Source organism: Lytechinus pictus, chromosome 17 (genome assembly GCF_037042905.1).
Source record: "Lytechinus pictus isolate F3 Inbred chromosome 17, Lp3.0, whole genome shotgun sequence".
NCBI lineage: Eukaryota > Metazoa > Echinodermata > Echinoidea > Temnopleuroida > Toxopneustidae > Lytechinus > Lytechinus pictus.
Window position 1 is genome coordinate 586,617 of NC_087261.1, and position 24,718 is coordinate 611,334.

Sequence of the window (24,718 nt, forward strand, 5' to 3'; positions counted from 1 at the left end):
AGTTTATGGTTAAGTTAAGTTGGTCCTTATTGTCAAATCTGTAAAAATTGAAATATTGTATTATTCAATATGAAATATTCTAATTTTCTCCTACTTGTCAAGTGAAACAAAGTTTTATTTCTCCCTGAACATGTGGAATTACCATTATTCTAACAGTTTATGGTTAAGTTAAGTTGGTCCTTATTGTCAAATCTGTAAAAATTCAAATATTGTATTATTCAATATGAAATATTCTAATTTTCTCCTACTTGTCAAGTGAAACAAAGTTTTATTTCTCCCTGAACATGTGGAATTACCATTATTCTAACAGTTTATGGTTAAGTTAAGTTGGTCCTTATTGTCAAATCTGTAAAAATTCAAATATTGTATTATTCAAACAAAAGAAATAGTGAGTGATGGACATCATGGACTCTCTCATTTGCATATCGCTGAGTTGTGCATTTAACTTTTTTGTGAAAAATAAGCGAAACTTTACAATGTCATAACTTTCTTATTTTACACCCGATTTCGATGAAATTTGCAGCGTTATGTTTGTTTTATTTTTCTCTATCGATTCTAATCAACAATTTTCTGGGGTGGACTTGACCTTTAATGATGCAGGTTGATAATTAGGTAGCTTAGGCAGGGCCCGACATTAGCAGTGGCCTGATTGCCCGGGGCAACCAGAAATGAGAGTTGGGCCACCAAAATTCTTTACAAGCCCACACTTTGTTGCCCGGTTTGGCTACCAAAGTTTTGATAAATTGTAATGTTTTCTATTGTTTTAGGGCCACCAAATTTGTTTTGTGGGCCACCGAAAATATGATATTGATGATTTTGGTGGACTGAGCGGCCACCCAAGAAAAAAGTTAAGTGTGAAGCTTTGGCTTAGGTCTTGAGATCGTGCTGTTTAAACTTGTTGCAGTAAAGTAGATTCAAAAGAAATTAAAAGAATCAAGATTTGCCTATTCATTCAGGGGCCCATATCATAAAAAAGTTGCTAAAATAGCAACTGTTTCTTGAATATTAACATTTGTTGGAAGAGCCAATCAGAAAGCAGGATTGTCACTGTTGTCATACTACTTGACATTTCAGCAACACTTGCAACATTTTGTGAAATGGGGTCCTGATGTTGTTAACCTTTACTATTGATGATATTTTTTACGATGATGGTACAGCGCCTGTCCACAATCACTATGCTTGTTTTATTTATTCAATGAAATAAATGAGTATTAATTTGTGTTTTATTATTGCAGGTGATGTTGGGAATTATTACTATGGACAAGGACATCCCATGAAACCGCATAGAATACGTATGACACATAATCTCATACTCAACTATGGACTCTACAGAAAGATGGAAATCTATGTAAGTATTTTAAATCTTTAAACATTAGAGGGTGCTCTTTCAGCTGAAGAGTTACCAACAACTGCACAAAGCTTTGCTATTCAAAGATCACTTGAGACTTGTTGGTTTGCAATCAAAAGAAAAATGATCAGAAGATATGCATGCTCACCAATTTCTATATTTTGCTCTTGTTGATGCTGACATTCCTTCAACTATTCTTAAGCCTGTAGCTTAATATAATAAATGCAAGATTTATTATGCTTCATCTATCTAGTAAACTATCCTGGGAAGCAGATGGAATGGGGGGGGGGGGGCTAAGGATTTACATATAAAATAATGTTTGCTTGCTGTATGTATGGGTGCATGAACAGATCAAATGAGGTTCCAATATTCAACAAAAATAAGATGAAAACATATATGATTTTAGATATTTTTCAAATGTTTAAAGTGAATCTGCTGAAAGGATCCTCAGTGGAACAGCATTCCAGAGAGATGAGCTGAAGAGGCAAATTCTTTTGTCCTCTTATTTATAGTCGGGTCCAGATTTGAGAAAAGTAGACTGCCTTAGGCAAATCGTGTTAATGCTGAATTGAGAAGTGTTTTAGCATAATTTGAGGGCGCTGAGTCCAAATTTGCTGTTTGCCAACCTTGATTTTGATGTTAAAATCCTCAAATTGGCAAAAACAATATGGCCGCCATTCTACACCCTTTTTTTGCTCTATTCTGAACCCCAAAACTTGTAACAAAAATGCTTGTAATTGGTTTTTGTCTGACCTGCATAGCAGAGTGAGACTATAGGCGCCGCTTTTCCGACGGCGGCGGCGTCAACACCAAATCTTAACCTGAGGTTAAGTTTTTGAAATGACAGCATAACTTAGAAAGTATATGGACCTAGTTCATGAAACTTGGCCATAAGGTTAATCAAGTATTACTGAACATCCTGCCTGAGTTTCATGTCACATGACCATGGTCAATGGTCATTTAGGGTCAATGAACTTAGACCATGTTGGGGGAATCAACATCAAAATCTTAACCTAAGGTTAAGTTTTTGAAATGTCATCATAACTTAGAAAATATATGGACCTAGTTCATGAAACTTATACATAAGGTTAATCAAGTATCACTGAACATCCTGCATGAGTTTCACGTCACATGACCAAGGTCAATGGTCATTTAGGGTCAATGAACTTTGGCCGAATTGGGGGTATCTGTAGATTTACCATCATAACTTTAAAGTTTATGGATCTGATTCATGAAACTTGGACATAATAGTAATCAAGTATTACTGAACATCCTGTGCAAGTTTCAGGTCACATGATCAAGGTCAAAGGTCATTTAGGGTCAATGAACTTTGGTCAAATTGGGGTATTTGTTGAATTACCGCCATAACTTTGAAAGTGTGTTGGTCTAGTTCATAAAACTTGGACATAAGAGTAATGAAGTATCACTGAACATCCTTTGCGCATTTTAGGTCACATGACCAAGGTCAAAGGTCAATGAACTTTGGCCATAATGGGGGTATCTGTTGAATTACCATCATAACTTGGAAAGTTGATGGATCTTTCTCTTGAAACTTGGACATAAGAGTAATCAAGTATCACTGAACATCCTGTGCGAGTTTCAGGTCACATGATCAAGGTCAGAGGTCATGTAAGGTCAATGAACTTTGGCCACGTTGGGGGTATTTGTTGAATTACCATCATATCTCTATAAGTGTATGGGTCTAGTTCATAAAACGTGGAAATAAGAGTAACCAAGTATCACTGAACATCTTGTGCGAGTTATAGTAGTTTTCAAAATCAGCACTGCTGCTATATTGAATCGCGTGATGCAGGTGAGACGGCCAGAGGCATTCCACTTGTTGGTACTATCTGCTCGCAGGAATAACGTATTAAAAATTTACCAATATCCAGAGACGGGGAAAATGGATGTTTTCAAGATGGCGTCTAAGATGGCCGCCATTAACTGAAAATTTAAATAACCGACACTTTATCTATACTAGACATCTTTTTCGGTGCATACATGTACATGTATTCAATGGTGTAGGGGGTAAAAAGAAAGAATGAACATAAGCACTCCCAGGTACCTGAAAATCCAAGATTGCGTAAAAATGGCTGCCATGGCCTAACAATTCACAATTCATCTATTACCTATTTTAGTGTCTTTTATTTGGGTTTTATTCATTGGTGATTTCAAGGGTCAGGAAGTAAACTGGGACAAGTTACAAGGGCAGTCAAGGGTCCCTTATGTCCAAAAATCCAAGATGGCTTTCGAAATTGGAGTCTAAAATAGATGTTGTTATCTTAAAACCCGATATACAGTAGTTTGTGTAATATCTGCCTTGAGGATTATGATGTTGGTGTCTAACCCTTGGTTTAATGGGTCAAGAAATATGTTGGGACAAGTAACAAAGACAGTCTATGGCCCTCCATGTCCAAAATCCAAGATGGTTTGCAAAAATGGAGTATAAAATGTCTGTTGTTAATTTCAAACCGACACAGTTTGTTTAATAACCGCCTGGGTATATGATTATGTTGTCTAACCCTTGATTTAAATGGTCAAGTAGTACATTAGGATAAGTTACAAGGGCAGTCAATGGTCCTGTATGTCTAAAAATCCAAGATGGCTTCCAATGAAGGAGTCTAAAATGGCTGCTGATACTCTGAATATGATTTTTTTAGTATAACCCATGGTTTAAAGGGTCAAGTATTACATTGGGACAAGTTACAAGGACAGTAATAGTGGTTCCAGTATGTCCAAAAATCCATAATGGCTTCCGAAAATGGAGTCTATAATGGCCGTTCTTACCAAAAAACTGACATAGTTTGTTTAATATCAGCCTGGGGTATATGATTTTGGTGTTTAACCCATGGTTTAAAGGGTCAAGTAATAAATAAAGACAAGTTACAAGGACAGCCAGAGGTCCAACATGTCCAAGAATCCAATAAGGCTTCCAAAATTGGAGTCTAAAATTGCTATTGTTACCTAAAAACTGACATAGATTGTTTTAATATCCGCCTGGGGTATATGATTATGTTGTCTAACCCTTGATTTAAATGGTCAAGTAATACATTAGAATAAGTTACAAGGGCAGTCAATGGTCCTGTATGTCTAAGAATCCAAGATGGCTTCCAATAAAGTAGTCTAAAATGGCTGCTGATACTTCAAAATTTACATAATCCATTTAGAATCCATCTGGGAGATAAAATTTTGGTGTCTACACTATGGTTTCAAGGGTTAAATAATACTTTTGGATTAGTTACAATGATATGAATCTGTCCATTTTGCCTAATATTCAAAGATGGCTTTCAAAATATCATCACCTAAACATAGTCATAATTAGGTGTACAAAATCTACACTATTGTGGTTTGAAGGCTAAAATAATAAATAGGGACAAATAACAAAGATGGTCAGTTTTCGTTTTCGTCATAAAAAGTCCAAAGCGACTGCAAAAAAAGTAAAAATGACTAATCATGAAACCATAGGATAGTCCTAAGCACTAAAATGACGTGTCTTGAAATACTTATCAGTGAATTATGGAACTTTTTAGGTGAAAGTGTACGTTATTTTTGAAAGTTTGTTTTTATTTATTTATTGTTGCACCACCATCTAATTATGTCACTAACTCTTGTAAAACATATTTTTATGAGTCTTATAAACATGAGTATTAAAAACAGAGACAACAAATAGTGGCGCTAGATGGGATATGAAGTTTTGTCATTTTTGTCTCGTCTGCATAGCGGAGCGAGACTATACGCGCCGCTTTTCCGACGGCCGCGGCGGCGTCAACATCAAATCTTAACCTAAGGTTAAGTTTTTGAAATGACATAACTTAGAAAGTATATGGACCTAGTTCATGAAACTTGGACATAAGGTCAGTCAAGTATTACTGAACATCCTGCCTGAGTTTCAGGTCACATGACCAAGGTCAAAGGTCATTTAGGGTCAATGAACTTAGACCATGTTGGGAAAATTATTTTCAAAATCTTAACCGAAGGTTAAGTTTTTGAAATGACATCATAACAAATCAAGTATTAGTGAACATTCTGCTTGAGTTTCAGGTCACGTGACTAAGGTCAAAGGTCATTTAGGGTCAATGAACTTTGGTCAAGTTGGGGGTATTTGTTGAATTACTATCATAACTTTGAAAATCTATAGATCTAGTCCATGAAACTTGGACATAGGTTAATCAAGTATTAGTGAACATCCTGCCTGAGTTTCAGGTCACATGACCAAGGTCAAAGGTCATTTAGGGTCAATGAACTTTGGCCAAGTTGGGGGTATTTGTTGAATTACCATCATAACTTTGAAAATTTATGGATCTAGTTCATGAAACTTGGACATTAGGTTAATCAAGTACCACTCAATATCCTGTGCGAGTTTCAGGTCACATGACCATGGTCAGTGGTCATTTAAGGTCAATGAACTTTGGCCTTGTTGGGGGTATTTGTTAAATTACCATCCTAACTCTGAAAGTTTATGGATCTAGTTCATAAAACTTGGACATAAGAGTAAGCAAGTATCACTGAACATCCTGTACGAGTTTCAGGTCACATGACCATGGTCAAAGGTCATTAAAGGTCAATGAACTTTGGCCGTGTTGGGGGTATTTGTTGAATTACCATCCTAACTCTGAAAGTTTATGGATCTAGTTCATAAAACTTGGGATATAAGAGTAATCAAGCATCACTGAACATCCCCTGTGAGTTTCAGGTCACAAAACCAAGTCAAAGGTCAGTTAAGGTCAATAAACTTAGGCCATGTTGCGGTAATTGTTGAATTGCCATCATAACTTTGACAGTTTATGGATAGAGTGAATGAAATGTGGACATGGGTGTAGTTGACAGTCTTAAGTCTCCGTTCAAATGTCATTTATAGTCAATGAACGTGGTATTATGTCATTGTATGAATGGTGTTTTTGTGAATGATTATTTTATAGTAGTTTTCAAAATTAGCACTGCTGCTATAGTAAATTGCGTAATGCAGGCGAGACTGCCAGAGGCGTTCCACTTGTTTATCAATGGTGGCCAATTCGAATGGAATTTTTGGAGTGTTCTTCAATTTTTCTACAATGTAAACAACAGCGTGTCCCTGTAATTTGTCTTCACCTTTTTTTTTTATTTGACCCTGAAAATCACAAGAAAGACACAAAAATGTCTGTAGGTAGATAGTATATGCACTTTGCAGCAAAATTTTAAAGAAATATCATTATCAACCATTTTTTAAGCCATCATTTTTTTTTGCAAAAGTGCACCACTGTTTAACAGTGGTGCACTTTTCAAGGTTTAATAAACCTTGAAATTTTTCCCTTTGGAACCATGATTTTCTATGTTTTATTTTTTTCTCGGTAGATAAAAGTTATTTCTACCAGGTGGATATTATATGAATTTGGACCCTTTACAAAGTTACAACGTCCATTATAGACGCCATTTTGAAAGGTCATCTTGGATTCTCTGACACACTGACTATCTTGTAAACATGTCCTGATTCATTATTTGCCTTGAAAGCTTTTTGATGATTTTGATTTTGATGATTTACTTTGATATTTTGGAGTTGATGGTACAACGACTGCTGTTTTGGAAGCTATGTTGGATTTCCAGGTACCCTTGACGACCTTTTGTAACTATAACCTGTCTCAATAGACTTTGTTTAATCCTAAGTTTCATGAAATAGACATCTTTAACCCAAAAGTTATAACATTTAAAAAACTTAACCTCGGTTAAGATTTAATGTTGACTTCGCTGCGCCGCCATGGTCATCGCCGCTGTCAGAAATGCGACGTCCGTGTCTTGCTTCTGCTATGGAAGCGAGGAAAAAAATGGCGGACATGTTATAGATATCACAATGTGATTATGCCAGAATCGCCCCAAAACTATCAAACATTTAGCCATATTATTAATCAATCAGCAGCTGTGAATCATGGCAGCCATCTTGGAATTAAACATGGCTGACAAATCAATCGGAGACATTATGTTTGCAACCCTGGGTATAAAAAATAAAGCATAGACCCCAATTTCTTAAATATAATCACCCATAAAAAACGTTTAATATGGGAAACTGCATTGAAAATGCCGCCATTTTGTTTTTTGCTGATTTGAGGATGAAAACGTCGGAATTAAGTTTGGCAAACAGCATTTTTGGATTCTGTACCCCTGAATTACCTTAAAACAGTTGATAAATCAGCATTAACACAAAATGCCTAAAGCACTTTTTCTGAGCACATTTTTTAAAATCTGGACCTGACTATTAGAGTTAAATTTGAAATTAATCTGAGGGAAACAGATGATTTTGCCTGATATTTTACGGATTATCTAAACTCAAGTATTTAGTGATATCAATAGTAATATAAAATTACAACCTTTTTTGGCACACAGTGGAAATTTGAGTACATGTAATTTTACCCAATGTGCACCAAAATAAATGTTCCTTTAACAAAATATCCTTGTGTCACCACAGAGATAAGAATTGAAGCCATGATGTGAGTGAAGACCACCATATCAAAACCTTCATTTCAAGATTTGGAACTAACAATTACTGTATAGTGAGTGACCTCATGAATGGTTGTCTTGTACATAATCTTTTGAAAAGAAATGACTCGATGGTAAACAGTACCAATTTCTATTCTGTATATTGGTGATGTTGATGCTGATATTTGCATTCCTTGGTGCTTAGCTGAAAATCGATGCAATATTTTGTTTTTCTAATGACTTATTATTCTTGTTTATTTCAGAGACCACACAAAGCTGTGATGGAGGAGATGACAAAATACCACAGTGATGACTATGTCAAATTCTTGAGAACCATTCGACCTGATAACATGTCGGAATACACTAAACAAATGCAAAGATGTAAGTCCTTTCTTTCGTGTTTTGTCTGCAAAACTAGGCCTGCGCCTTTCCATGTATTCAACTTAACCAGACAGTTAAAAAATTAATACAAACAAACACAAGATTTTGTCAGATATAGAGAGTTGGTCTTTGTAGGTAATGCATTTAGATAGTCACTTGGGTAAATCTTGCATATGTTGAGAATGAAAATGCATGTTTTTGCAATAAAATTGCATGTAAGTTCAGAACTGTTTGTATTGATAGTCCATAGATATATATAAATATATAAAATAAATATAATGGTCTATTAGCAGTCCATATTACGTCAAGGCATAGGAGCTTTTTCTCCATTCTGTCCAGTATTACTTGGGTTTAATTGAAACTCTGGTCTTAAGTTAGATTTCAACTATAGATAACCAAGCAGACAAAATATAAGACAGAAATCTCAAACTGTTATAAATTCATCTTCATACTTGGCAGTCATATAATTCATATCTGTGTGAGAATGATTTACCTAAACACCAATACTTTTATTTGCCATTAGAGCTAAGAAAATGAATGCAATAAATGTAAAAAGTGTACCAAGTTTGTAAGAAATTGATATTTTTGGCTTCCCATAAGTTTAGCACAGAGTTAGACCATGGCCCAAAATAAACCAGACTTAAGAATACAGGGTCTTATGGGTTTTTTTTCTTTTGATGATGATTATGTAATTCAATTGAATATGTTATTATTTTTTTTCTTTCAAACAGTCAATGTAGGTGAAGATTGTCCTGTATTTGATGGTCTATATGAGTTCTGTCAGCTGTCATCCGGTGGTTCAGTAGCGGGTGCTGTGAAGCTCAACAAACAACAGACAGACATTGCAATCAACTGGGCTGGGGGTCTTCATCATGCAAAAAAATCAGAAGCATCAGGATTCTGCTATGTTAATGACATCGTCCTAGCAATCCTTGAATTACTCAAGTGAGTTTCCCATTTTAAGCTTACAACAATTTCTTCAGGTCTACAATAATCTGTTTTTAGGCATAATTAATTATAGTTTGCCATCTTACATAGTTACAAAAATATTAAGATTGAAATATCATGGTGTAAAAATAAATGATAGTTGAAAAATAAGAAGTTACCAATTTGCTATTTCAAGTGATTATGTATTTTTCATTGTATTGCCAATCAGAGGCATTGGGTTGTACAATGTTAGTGACATAGCCATGGCATTGACAAATATGTTATTCATTCTTGTATCTCATCATCATCATCTGCTGTAATCTTCAAAGGGATGTGCAGCCTATCTAATCATTTTTTTAAATTAATTTCATCAACATATTTTAATGGAATGTGAGGTTTGATCACTATTTTCATCTGATTGTGTTGATTTGTAAGTGGAGAAGTTGGACAAATTTTTTTTCAGCAGCTTTGTAACTATTAATTTTCTTTTATCTACGGTCAATGATCAGTGAATTTCTTATTGCAATATCTTTGCCTTTTAATATTGAAAGAAACAGTATTGCTAATCCAGTTGTTGTCTTGATTTTGAGGAATTATTTTTAGTGTACTTCACCTGACACTATCCCATTAGTATTGACATTATTTATATATTCCAGAAAATATTGTTTTATCTTTGTAGATACCATCAGAGAGTTTTGTACATAGACATTGATATTCACCATGGCGATGGAGTAGAAGAAGCCTTCTATACGACAGACCGTGTTATGACCGTGTCCTTTCACAAGTATGGTGAATACTTCCCTGGTACAGGAGACCTTAGGGTAAGTTCCCACTATACGTTAAAGATTCATATGCATCGGCTTTGGACGGTAGGGTGAGTTACCAAGTAACAGGTGTTCACCATCACCCAGAGTAGATTGAGGTGTATTTTCATGAAGTATGGTGAATACTTCCCTGGGGAAGTAAAATTACCCTGGAGTAAGGTCTCATAATACGTTAAAGACTTGTATCAGCTTCAATCCTAAAAGGTGGATTCCCCCTCCCCCTCCTGGCCTTTACAGTTAAAGCCAGTGCTGATGAATAAGCCTCTAGAGGCACTTTTCATTGTTCACTCATGGTCAATTCTATAGGGCAGAGAAGTTAGTTTCTTTTTTTAAACTGCACTTTTCACTCTTTCTCTTGTGACTACTACTACTACTGTAAGTAACAGACTATTAACCGAACCTTTTTTCGGCTGGATAGAAGCAAAAGTCGGGGGTACGGTTTATCCACGGTGATAGGTCCGAGTCAGACTCGGCCTGAAAAACAAACCAAATTCCATTTCCCCCTGAATGAAGGTTATTCACAGGGAAATTGGTTTTGGTTTATTTTATATATATAGCTAACATGATATTTGATGTCTGTTATCATGACAAGGCTAGAGAAAGACTCAAGAAAATCATAATTAGCAGCCCGTTGTAACCCCTTCCGAACATGTACTGTAGACGTCTGCCAGTTCACAACACATAGAGTGGCCAGGCATTGTCGCCAAGGGCAATGTCGTTTAGAGGGGTATGAGCCGCGGGGAATGGGAAGTGATTATTACGATCTTAATCATATATTGTCCATAAAAGTTTGATTAACAAACGCACCTACCTTCATGACACTAATCCCGACTTTATTCTGAAGTCATTGATTCAAAGCAGCAAAGTTCCCTGGCTAAGTTCAAACAGATGCCAAGCATACTCGGTAATATTTTTTCACTAGCCGAGCGAGAGTGAGAGCTTGCATGCGTGTGGTTATAGTGCGACTTAAGCTGGTGCTATTCATTTTACCCCCCGGATCCCCCAGGCCCTCCCCCGAAGTCCCGTTACGAAATTACTGCCCGCGAGCACCAGCTTATTTTTTCTCTCTTGTTTGCTTTTCATAAGATACCACCACTGAAAAAAAATGCAAATTTCTTTGTTTCTTGAACCTTCCTGTAATCCTGTTTCCAAAATTCATGCTAAGACATCGAATGCTAGACAAATTCTTAAAGTGATAGTGAGGTTGTGATGCGGGAAATGTGAATGTTTCTTCCTCTCCTACGCTGGGAAAGACACGGTAGCTGTAGCATACTTTGTGTGTGTGTGTGTAAACTGTGAGTGTGTAAGTGGCCAATAATGTCGGAAAATTTCTTTCTAGCTATAATTTGTAGATGAATTGATCAAGAACAGCAGATTTCTGTTTACCAGTAATCTCTTGATACTTTTTGTTTCTTGGTACCTCAAATATGCATGTAAATGTGACCTTATTATGTGTCACCTTATTTATTTATTTATTATTTTATTTATTTATTTTTTATTTCTCCTCTGAAAGAGATTTTAAAAGATCTCATTCACTTTGAAACATATATAGGTATCCAATACCATTGCAGACATGGTTTAACATTGATATTGTTTTAAATGATTTTCTTTTGATATCACAGGATATTGGAGCAGGGAAAGGGAAGTACTATGCAGTCAACTTTCCTCTCAGAGATGGCATCGATGATGAATCTTATGACAAGATTTTCAAACCAGTAAGTCTTCAGTTTCTTTTGAAGCAGAATCCAGTCCAAATGGAAAGACAAATCAGAAAAGGGAATGGATCAAAATGTGAACAAAGTTGTGTAGACAATAAGATGGTTATTAATTGTTTAAAGTTGTAAAACTTATAGATTACCTATTAGATACCTATTAGATTGTCAAATTGGTGCACAGGTAATAACATACTCCTATACTCTCACTGTAGTCAACATCATTCCTATTTATTTTAGGGTGGTTTTTTTTCGAGATGAAGTCTAAAGTAAATGTGGTAAACCCCAGAAATTCATTTCTCTGACTATTCTACATAATTGCCATCAGTTATTGTTTGTTTTTGTTTTTTTGTAGATTATGTCTCAAGTATAGGATTTCCCTGACTTTCTTTCTCTAACTTTACTGACATTGCCAGTATCTGTTGTTTTACAGATAATATCTAAAGTAATTGAAATTTTCTCTAGATATTCACATCTCTGAATATATTTGATATTTTTGTAATTTGATGGCTTATTTATTTTGTCTAGATCATGTCTAAAGTAATGGAGATGTACCAACCCAGTGCTATATGCCTTCAGTGTGGAGCAGATTCATTATCAGGAGACAGGCTTGGATGCTTCAATCTAACACTCAAAGGTATTCATTCAGATAATAAGAAATCTATTGTATGCGAACATGAATCCCAATAAAGCCATACAATGAAATGCGGTTGTCTAAATGAACAATTAATATCTTCATTATCAGGGAACAGACTTGAATGCTTCAATCTAACACTCAAAGGTATTCATTTACACAACAGTCATTAATGTATAGGAACATGAATCCCAATAAAGCCACACAGTGAAATTTGGTTGTCTAAATGAACAATTAATATATTCATTATTAGGGGACAGACTTGGACGCTTCAATCTAACACTCAAAGATATTCATTCAGATGACAGGAAATTTATTGTATATGAACATGAATCCTAATAAAGCCATACAATGAAGGCTGTTGTCTAAATGTGTCCTCTATTCATTATTAGGGGACAGACTTGGACGCTTCAATCTAACACTCAAAGATATTCATTCAGATGACAGGAAATTTATTGTATAGGAACATGAATCCTAATAAAGCCATACAATGAAGGCTGTTGTCTAAATGTGTCCTCTATTCATTATCAGGGGACAGACTTGGATGCTTCAATCTTATACTGAAAGGTATTCATTCACAAATCAGTCATATTATTGTATAGGAACTCAAATCTCAATAAAGGCATGCAAGGAGATGCTTTTGTCTGAATTTTGTGTAAACAAATGCATATCAGGAAACCGGCTTTGATGCTTTGTTCTTACTCTCAAACAATGGTTTCATTCTTTTTATAACTTGAGAAATGTTTTAATGTCTCAATTTCACTTGTAGGTCATGTAGGAGAAGCAATTATCTGGTTAGTTGTGGGAGCACAAGGTCATTGTATTCCTGAAAATATTTCATTCTGGTTAAAACTTGAAACTGAATGTGTTCCATAAATGGAATGATAAATTTAGGTCATTAAGTGTGCATGTGATGACAATCTTTTTAAGAGACCTTCAATGTGGTTTATTCAAGTAAACGTTCTGATGCACACTTATGTCAATGCTTGGTCCTTGGGGTTTTTCAACTGTTTTCTATTTAATTCTATATTCTGATATGCTTTGTACAGGGGTTACTGGATTCTGGATGGAAATGAGTTTCATCAAGGTTCAACTTTTATTCAATTATTTTTTTCAATTCAATTATTTATTCAACCATCAAAAGGATAAAAACAGTACAATATACAGTATTAACAAAGTATCAGAAAAAAAATAATAAATAAATAAATAAATAGATGGTTCGGAGACCCCGGAGAAGCAATGCTTATAAAAGGGGTCACCACGATACATTAATACATTACAAATGACAAAATTAAAGAGTAAAAATCCTAGATCAAAATTAAAAGAAACACTCCTGCAGCAAAAAAAAAAAAAAAAAAAAAAAAAAAGAATGAGGTAAAGGGGGGGGGGGGGGGAAGCACTAATGTAGATGTGAGATCACATGCATTCGATCAATATCTACTGAATTCCTCAATTCTGATAAATTTTATATATGGACCATTGGCCCTGGAAGGCAATGGTCTATGTTAAGGTTCAGCAGTGATAGGCAAAGGAAAAATTGTTGGAATTGTCATCACTTATCATCTGTTCAAATAAGGGCAATTCTATATTTGTGTATCCAACCCAGTGTGTGTGGCTCTGAAAGGATTTCTCTCTGTTTTATATTTAATTTTAAATTTTGTCATGCATTCAAAAAATCATGGCCTGTGCACAGTTCATGAAGTGAAGCAAGGATAGGGTCGGATGTTCAAAAATTCTATTTTGTAGAATTGCCCATAACTGTAAGTCTAGCAGCCCATGTACAAATAGTTACAGTTGGTTTTAAATGTTTATTATTTATTATTTTTAAAGGTCAAGTCCACCCCAGGAAAATGTTGACTTGAATGAATAGAGAAAATTCAAACTAGCATAGTGCTGAAAATTTCATCAAAATCGGATGTAAAATAAGAAAGTTATGACATTTTATAGTTTCGCTTATTTTTCACAAAACAGCGATATGCACAACTAGGTGAGTCAGTCAATGATGTCCATCACTCACTATATCTTTTGTTTTTTATTGTTTGAATAATACAATATTTCATTTTTTATAGCTTTGACAATAAGGACAAACTTGACTGAAACATATAGTATTAAACAATGCTAATTCCACATGTTCAGGGAGGAATTAATCGTTGTATCACTTGACAATGAGGAGAAAATTAGAATATTTCATATAATAAAATACAAAAGAAATAGTGAGTGGATGACGTCATAGTCTCCTCATTTGCATACCAGCCAGCATGTGCATATATAACTCTTTTGTGAAATTAAGCGAAACTTTAAAATGTCGTAACTTTCTTATTTTACATCCGATTTTGATGAAATTTTCAGTGATATGCTTGTTGGATTTTTCTCTTTTTATGCAAATCAACTTTTTGTTGGGGTGGACTTGTCCTTTAATATCTTTATTTGACACCCTCCGATACCCTGGAGCATAAAAGATACAATCACTTGTACAATAATGTGTACTGAGTCTATGGCAAATCATGTATTTAAAGGTCAAGTCCAACCCAGAAAAATGTTGATTTGAATAAATAGAGAAAAATCAGACACGAATAATGCTGAAAATTTGATCAAAATCGGATGTAAAATAAGAAAGTTATGACATTTTAAAGTTTCGCTTATTTTTCACAAAACAGTTAGATACACAACTCAGTGGTATGCAAATGGCAGAGTCGATGATGTCCATCACTCACTATTTCTTTTGTTTTTTATTGTTTGAATTATACAATATTTCAATTTTTACCAATCTGACATCAAGGACCAACTTTATAACTGAACCATAAAATGTAACAATGGTAATTTGTTTAACAGGACAACGAGGAGAAAATTAGAATATTCCATATTTCATATGATAAAATACAAAAGAAATAGTGAGTGAGTGATGTCATCAGTCCCTTCATTTGCATACCGACCAGGATGTGCATATAAATGTTTTGTGAAATTAAGCGAAACTTTAAAATGTCATAACTTTCTTATTTTACATCCGATTTTGATGAAATTTTCAGTGTTTTGCTTGTTGGATTTTTCTCTTTTTATTCAAATCAACATTTTGTTGGGGTGGACTTGTCCTTTAATAATAATGATAATTATATAGGTATATTTACCCAGGGAAGCTACTTCAGTTCTGAAAACTGTTCTCCTTGCTACTATTATTACCCCGGCTTTAACTGGGCTGCCTAGGTGCTCAAGCATTCAAAGAATTTCTTCCTACCAGGTACCCATTCACCTCACCCGGGTTGAGTGCAGCACAATGTGGATGAATTTCTTGCTGAAGGAAATTACGCCATGGCTGGGATTCGAACCCAGGACCCTCTGTTTCAAAGTCAGAATACTAATCCACTGGGCCACAACGCTCCACATGAAAAAAAAAGTTACAATCAATTTGTAAATATTAATTGTATCTCTTTGTGTTACACACCCCAGGTCATGCTAAGTGTGTTGAATTCATGAAGCAGTATAACCTACCCCTATTGCTCATGGGTGGGGGTGGTTACACGATACGAAACGTTGCAAGATGCTGGACATACGAGACCTCCACAGCCTTGGGAGTTGAGATTGCTAACGGTGGGTATCTTTGATGTAACATGTCATTATTATTATGCTATTTATCAAATGCTTGTCCACTGTCCTTAGTCATACCACTCTCCCCCACCCCCCCCCCCCTCTTTCTCTCTCTCTCTCTCATACTGTGTCATCTTCTACAGGCATGACACACTATAAATATCAAATATTATTACGCTATGCTTTGTGTGTTTTTTGCAAATGATGAACAAATTTTGACAGAACACCCATGTTGGTTTTCAAGTAAACGTTCTGATGCATTATCAAGTAATATTAGGTGATTCTTGTTATAATCCTAGTACACACGGAAGTGTTATTATTTGTATTATTAATTTTTGTCTCACCTGCATAGCAGAGTGAGACTATAGGCGCCGCTTTTCCGACGGCGGCGGCGACTGCGGCGGCGGCGACGGCGGCGTCAACACCAAATCTTAACCTGAGGTTAAGTTTTTGAAATGACAGCATAACTTAGAAAGTATATGGACCTAGTTCATGAAACTTGGCCATAAGGTTAATCAAGTATTACTGAACATCCTGCCTGAGTTTCATGTCACATGACCAAGGTCAAAGGTCATTTAGGGTCAATGAACTTAGACCATGTTGGGGGAATCAACATCAAAATCTTAACCTAAGGTTAAGTTTTTGAAATGACAGCATAACTTAGAAAGTATATGGACCTAGTTCATGAAACTTGGCCATAAGGTTAATCAAGTATCACTGAACATCCTGCATGAGTTTCACGTCACATGACCAAGGTCAAAGGTCATTTAGGGTCAATGAACTTTGGCCGAATTGGGGGTATCTGTTGAATTACCATCATAACTTTGAAAGTTTATGGATCTGATTCATGAAACTTGGACATAATAGTAATCAAGTATTACTGAACATCCTGTGCAAGTTTCAGGTCACATGATCAAGGTCAAAGGTCATTTAGGGTCAATGAACTTTGGCCAAATTGGGGTATTTGTTGAATTACAGCCATAAATTTGAAAGTGTGTTGGTCTAGTTCATAAAACTTGGACATAATAGTAATCAAGTATCACTGAACATCCTGTGCGAGTTTCAGGTCACATGATCAAGGTCAAAGGTCATGTAAGGTCAAAGAACTTTGGCCACGTTGGGGGTATTTGTTGAATTGCCATCATATCTCTATAAGTGTATTGGTCTAGTTCATAAAACGTGGAAATAAGAGTAACCAAGTATCACTGAACATCTTGTGCGAGTTATAGTAGTTTTCAAAATCAGCACTGCTGCTATATTGAATCGCGTGATGCAGGTGAGACGGCCAGAGGCATTCCACTTGTTCCTCTTATCTCTTTCTTTCAGAATTGCCATACAATGATTACTTTGAATATTTTGGACCAGACTTCAAACTTCACATTAGTCCTTCTAACATGACCAATCAGAATACAGGAGAATACCTCGATAAAATCAAGTGAGTTTTTTATGGGTGCAAAGTGTTTCCATGGATTGATATGCAATGTTTTCTGTGATAAGCCAGAATAATCACTTTTGAAAGAATAATTCTTTATCTATCCATATTACAGTCAACACTGATTTAGCAACCAACTGTCTCTTAAGACCACAAGTTTGTTTCTCTTTAACAGTTTCCTCATTGAAACATGTATTTAAAGAACCGATAAATAAAGATATCCTGTTCATACACACCACATATTTGTCTCCCTATAGAGGTCTATATAGACAGGTACCCAAAAAAAGTTGATTATATAATTTTCTATGGAAGTTCCTTCCCAATACCGTTTTTTGGTGGTATCATATTTCAGACCAACTACACTTTATGTAAAACATAATTTTGTGGAAGGGAATTCAATATGCATTTGTATATAGATGTATACGTGGCAGTCAGATATACAAAAAGGTTAATAATTTTTATGTAGTGAATCGCTCTTTGGGCAATCATTAAAGTGTTTCCATGGTTTCTGTCTAGGACTCGCCTATATGAGAACATGCGTATGATCCCCCATGCACCGGGTGTTCAGATGCAACCCATCCCAGAGGATGCCATCCCTGACGATAGCGACGCTGAAGACGAGGCAGAGAACCCAGACAAACGCATCTCAATCATGGCTCAAGATAAACGTATCTCTCGTGATGATGAGTTCTCTGACAGTGAAGATGAGGGTGAGGGCGGTAGACGTGATCATAGATCACACAAAGCTAAGAGATCCAAGATGGAAGAGGGACCAGGCAAGGAGGTTGATAAAGGTCAGTATTAAACAGAAAATCATGTTCATTCTCCTTCGGTTTTCTGTTATCAGCCCATATTCGCTGCATTGTATCAGAGTTTGAATTTAAACCTATGAGAATTTCAGGTGCTTTATATTTAGTTCTAGTTTCCCAATGATATTGAGGGCAATCTTATCAGTCCAGTGGTTCGTAACAGTCCGGTTAAATAATCCACTTTTTTTTTTTACTGAACTTGGCATAGGATGAACAAATCTTTACAGAACATATCTGTGTTGGTTTCAAGTAAACGTTCTGATGCCAGTCAATGCATGAGTATGTATTCATTAAAATGCCTTCATAGGATTCCTCCTTCAAATTGATCTAAGTAGGGTTCTCATGATGATGAAGCAGATGTAATCACTCAGCCCTTGTACATTCTATTTAATCAAAGTGAGAGCAATACTTTTAATAATAATAATTCAATATTTATATAGCGCCTATCAAACTTTCTCTAGGCGCTTTACATCACAAAACCTAACTACTTAACTTAATAAACTAAACTCACTTATCAACTCAACTACCTTAACATCCAACGTAACTGCCTTACATATCTAAACTACCAACTCAACTACGGACATATTAACGGTAAAAATCATATTATTCATGGAGGAGATATGTCTTAAGTGCTACTTTAAAGGAATAAAGTGTACATTTGGACATTGCTTGGAATATCATCCCTTATCCTCATTGATACTTTATCCCCCAGAATCAAAGTCAAGTGATACAACAAAGGAACTGAAACCTGCTGATCAACAAGCCATTCCAATGGATACAACTCCAGCACCTCAAGCCAAGAAAAGGTATGTCATTCTCTTGTCACCAGGGGGTGCTGTTCATAAAGATGTTAATAAGTTATGCACAACTTTACACCACTGAAGACCCTTTCCTTCGCTAAATTATCGACCCTATGTTTCCCTCATTAATTAATGACCCCAAATTCCCTCATTAATTAATACAATTTCCTATAATCCAAATCAAGTTTAGACAAAATAAAAACTTTGCATTAAGATCCTTAATTAATGAGACAATAATTTCAACTGAAGCAGACAGAGATCAAAGTGATTTAGAATCTGATTTGGCACTAGATCGTCACTAATCAATCGTGTGTGAAGTCATTCATTACTAATGAATAGCTTAATGAATCACACCCTAGTATACTGCATTTTAAAAAGAAGGATCGATTTATTTCTTTATTTTTATCTGTGGAGCATTGTGGCCCAGTGGATAAGTCTTCTGACTTATAAACAGAGGGTCGTGGGTTCGAATCCCAGCCATGGCGTAATTTCCTTCAACAAGAAATTTATCCACACCGTGCTGCACTCAACCCAGGTGAGGTGAATGGGTACCCGGCAGGATTAATTCCTTGAATGCATGAGCGCTGAAAGGCAGCTCGAGCTAAAGCCAGGGTATTAATAATAATAACAACGCGCCTCGGAATAGAATATTTCTAGATAGATGGCGCTATATAAATGCCTATTATTATTATTATTATTAGAAATGCCCTACTTTTTGTGAAAGGGATAATTTGAGATGACTTTCTTTCATCAATTCTAAATTCTGTCCTCAACCCATGTATCATGTGCCAAGCTCATAACTCACACATTGTTTTGATTTGTCTCCTGCCCCATCCTCCATCTCCACAAGTTTATCAATAATCTTAATGTACCTGCATATAGGCTCTGTAACTCAAAGCAATGTGTTTGATCATAAGGCTTTTTTTTTTTTTACACCTGGGGCCCATAACACAAAACTTAGCAATTGATCGTAGAACATTTTTCTATGATTGATTCCATTGACTACACTGTACAATCAATTGTAAAAATCAAGCGTACAATCAATCGCTAACCTTTGTGTTAACGGAACCCAGATTACATTGATCTTAATGCAATCAAGCATACAAGTCAACTGTACTATCAATCGCAAACTTCTGTGCATTGGCCTGGGATTATGTGCTTTTGTCAAGACTTTGGTTTCAAAAGGTACTACATCATCATTTTACTCAGAAAAAATCAACTCGGACTATCATACAAAAGGCTGTGTATGACGTATAAGATGGTGAATAGACTGGTCACTATCCTATTGTATGATTCTGTCCAACCTAATGAAACATCCTCCATCTGATTCAATCTAAGACATGAAATGAAAACAAAATGAATTGTGTCTATAGAAATAGATTGATTTTCCTTTGTGTGTTTTTCTTATCTCGCAGTGATGACAAACCAGAAGCCAGCAAACCTTCAGAGGGCAAGGCTAAGCCACCTGAGAAAGAACAAGGTCAGTTCTTAATGTTCAAGGTCAAGTTACTTATTCCCTGACTGCTAGTCAGGTATAAAACGTTAGCAAATTCGTAGTTGGAGATAGTTGGCTATTACTCCTCTCCAGGTTACCCTTTTAACAAGGTTCCACTAACATTTTTTGTGGGTTTTTTTTTTTCAACTTTATGTGATAAACTAAAATAGTTTTGCAAAGATCAGTACTCAGAACCTTTGGATCTCGTTTGCAAGGTAAATACATGAATTGTCTTTGTTCTATACTGGAGCAAAAATATAACAATTGACCAATTAAAACAACGGGCTCTCCTCTGTATTGACATTGTTATTATTCAGGTACTATTCAATTGGTGAATCTGCTGAAATCAAAAACTTTTGGGACCACACAAATCTGTTCAACTTCAGAAAAATATTAACCAAGAAGATGTAAATAACATGTGTTGGCATTTGACTTGGGCGATTATTCAACTTATTGAAAGTGGACTTTAGTAGTCTATTGTATGTGAGTAGCTAAGGTCTCGAGTGTGCCATTCAAAGTGATTGACTAAGATGCTTCATGATTTGCCATTCTTTTCATTTCCATTATGTAGGTGAAGCTTCTCCTGCTGATCAGAGTGTCCCAGCCCCCAAGGTGACCGCCCCCACCGAAGGAACCACCCCTGCCGTTGGTAACCTCTCATCAGGCCCCGCCCAGCCTGTTGCAGCCCCGACAGTCACCCCTGCGACAGAGAAACAAGATTGATGACAGGATACAGTCAATGAACTCTAAAAAAACACCCACCAATCTTGTTTCGTATGGACTAAAAGGAACCATATTTGTCAAGGAAAGGAAAGCCATTCATCCCTGTGTAAATACCAGACCTTTGATACATCCTCAAGCATATTTACAATCAGGGCACAGTTTCATGAAGCTAGTCTTCACTCACGGTGTATCATTATCCACAGTTATCATAAGAACAGTCAGAGAGTAGTGTTTCTCAACCAATCATGAAAAGTACTCAGGACACCATTGCAGAGAATGTTTTAATTAAACACATCTCAAAAGAAAATTCAATGCAAATTGATATTGAAGGAAGTATTTTAGACTTGCATTTGATTTTTGTTCTTAGGTGCTCTAATAAAAGCCTGAATTTAAGCTTTATCAACGTAAATACATTCTTCATGGAAAATATTTCTTGGATTGATGCTGTAAATGTTTTTCTCAGAAGTTATTACACTTTTGGATTGAATAAATAACTAATATTGATTACATCATCATGACATGTTTACAATGAAGGCTGTTAATTCCACAATTTTGACATAAATGGTCTACATGTAAAACTGTCAGGGTTTTTTAAGCAGTGTGGTATGTTACACAATCTTATTGCCGAAAATACTGCAGTTTATGTTGAATATGGGGTGTTCCTGTAACTACACATGTCTATGGTGGGGAATAGAAGTACTGTAGTGTTTTCCACAAATTATGTCTTTTCAGACCTCAAAATACTTGTTTAATATCTCTGTCAATGACTCAATTGCAAATGTGACAATCCTTAGATTGCAAGAATAAATTGGTACGAGCTTTTAAGTGACCTTGGAAAGAGAATGGATATAAGTACCAAAATGAATGTCTAAGGCCTGTAACATAAAGCATATTGATTGGGGGATTTCAAGTTCAGTGTTGACCATTTGGTGTTGGCGTTAGGTCAATGTTTACACGATTATAACACCAAACATAAAAGGAAGATGGTCCAGAAAAGTCACTCACTAGTTGTTGAGGTGTCAATAATGTGATCTGGTTCAGTTTTACAAACTCAGAATAGGGTTCGGAGCTAGGGGAAGCATTCTAATTTGTGCTTCCAACACCCAACCCCAACACCGGACTTGAAATCACCCATTGTTCCTGGAGCTTTTTACAATTGATTATACACAATAATCAATCATAGAATTCAGCCCCACGATCAATTGCTAAGTTTTATGTCACAGGGCCATAGAGGCTCTTTAATCTCTCTATTTTAAATATATGATTAGACCTGGTAGGCCTATAGAATGCAAATTTTATAGAATTAACATTTACGTAGAAATTGTCTACAAGTTAGGAAATTCATGAGAGTTTTGTGTTTTTAATTTTCATTCGCATGGAAGTGGAATTGTCTGCCGTATCAGGGAGTTGTATTGTTCAGTTTTCTTGCTAAATTCTTGAAAATAACAGCACACATACAGTGCGTCTGAACCTTTCTACAAAAAAGCTCTCACAACACAAACCATTCCTGAATTCTTTCACCCTTGTAAATAATAAACCTTGGAATGATTGATTGATGTAGTAAATTATGCTAAAAACATGTCTGTTGAAAGATAGCAACATACATTTTTCTAATAATGATTATTTGGGTTTTTTATATGGTGCATGTACAAGTAGAGAATCAGTGAGGTATGAGTATTAGTACTTCATTTTGTTTGTAATATTATTATACCTCTTGTATAGACACTTGTGTATATTTTTTTGCGCTCTCCCCCCTCCGTTCCCTCCACCTCTGTCTCAAAGATGGAAATCTTCTTTTGATGTGCAAAATGCTTCACATATAATTACACAAAAAAGGAATTCCTATGTACAGTGGTGCTCAAAAAGTTAGTGAATCCCATCAGAAAAATGAACAAATTTAATGTGCAAATGTTCTGCCATGTTTTAGATATTTATTTGTAAAGTCAGGTGATAACAATATTATAACATTCAATCAAGTTTGTTTCTCTGGGCTTGCTGATCATTGTAGTGTTGTCTACATTCAACACTCGGCATAAAGGAGTGCATTTTGTGGTGGGGTTCACTTACTTTTGAACAAACGTGTAATTATACACAAAAATTGTAAAGGTAGGTTTTCTTCTCAAAGTATGAATATTGCAAGCTCCTCTACTGTTTAGACACACCTGTAAAATAGTGGCTCGGGTTTTATTTGGTCCAATCTAGTAACTATGATACATTTTCATACATGTGTGTAATAACAAAGAATATTGAAAAAATTATACTTCTCATCCAACATGAAGCCATGAAAGCCTTTCAAACATAATTCCAGGGGCCCGTTGCAGAAAGTGTTGCGATCAAAAGCAACTCTAAAAATCTTGTGCAACTTGATTTTCAGTCAATGAAGCGCCCGTATTCAGGACTTGCGCTTGATATTTTGAATTGCGTTTAAACGCAACTCTTTCTGCAACAGGCCCCAGACCTCTTCAAGAAAAATTGCTTTTATTTAATTTGTCATAAACACTTTTCTACCCTGTATTCTAATGTGTACAAAACTTCTTTTTTCTATTCAGATTTTGAGCATTTTTTGTACATTCATATTTCCTGTATTATTTTGTGTTTAGTATGTGGTCTTTGTTTTGTTTTGACACTGTATATTTTACATGATCTCAAAAAAGGACGAATAAATAGGGAGAACAAGGTCTTATTCTCTGAAATAGATATGTGAGTCTGTTGATGTGATGTATTTCTATTGCTTTCTTCAATTAAATGTACAACTCCTTGGTAAAAAAAGTAAATGGCTTAGTGCCTTTACTGATGTAAATACATCAGTGCAGTGGTGCCTGGCCCCCCGTAGCAAAAAAACTTAATAGTGACTATGGCATTGATTACTATGATTCATCATTCATTCAGTCAATGTAATCAATTTCTACAATTTGCCCTGGAGGCTTCATAAAGCTGTTTGTATGGTATGCATGATTTGTGACACTTTCTTGCACTGAAAACATGAAATTAGATTGTATTTTATGAAGATTTGATTTTGCTTCCATTGCTTGTTAAAGGGCAAGTCCACCACAACGAAAAGTTGATTTAAATTAATAGAAAAGAAGAAAATGAAGAGCATAATGCTGGAAAAAATATGTGTAACTTGCAAACAGCTTAATGAAATGCAACCCAGATTTAGGTGAATTATGAAAATGCTAATAGCTTATTTCTCAGTCTCTGTGTCTCATTCTCCCCCTTCTCTTATCTTTCACTCCTTCGCTCTCTCTCTCCCTCTCTCTCTGTCTTCCCTGACCCTTCTTGATTTCTGTCTCTCCTTACATTCCATCCTCTCTTGATTTAGAAGAAAGCAAATGAAAGTGAATCACTGACCAAACTGCGACTTTGTTACTATAAAATTTGTACTGATTTAATGATCGTAATATTTGAAATTAAATATCAAACATTAAAATAAACTATTTCTTTGTCAAATTGAAAACAAACCATGATTCTGCTTTTCACACATAGTAAGATAATGCTCAGCAACATATTTCAGCAATATTTTAAGATGGACGTGGATGCGATTTCCACGTTTCATCTGGGTTTTCTAAACACATATGCATCAAATAGACATAAAATTTCGTAA

The 24,718-nt window shown here is 35.5% G+C and overlaps 1 protein-coding gene across 1 annotated transcript; it reads left to right on the top strand.

Annotated features, from left to right (window-relative positions):
* The first annotated feature begins 1,229 nt into the window (after positions 1 to 1,229).
* Positions 1,230 to 23,811, top strand: LOC129280637 (histone deacetylase 1). The gene is made up of 12 exons (XM_064112497.1): positions 1,230 to 1,348; positions 8,059 to 8,176; positions 8,908 to 9,121; positions 9,783 to 9,924; positions 11,550 to 11,642; positions 12,168 to 12,276; positions 15,718 to 15,858; positions 17,182 to 17,290; positions 17,804 to 18,081; positions 18,809 to 18,902; positions 20,312 to 20,376; positions 20,963 to 23,811. Exons 1-12 carry the CDS (start codon positions 1,274 to 1,276, stop codon positions 21,112 to 21,114), a joined length of 1,590 nt encoding a protein of 529 aa, XP_063968567.1. The 5' UTR covers positions 1,230 to 1,273; the 3' UTR covers positions 21,115 to 23,811.
* Positions 23,812 to 24,718: the final 907 nt, after the last annotated feature.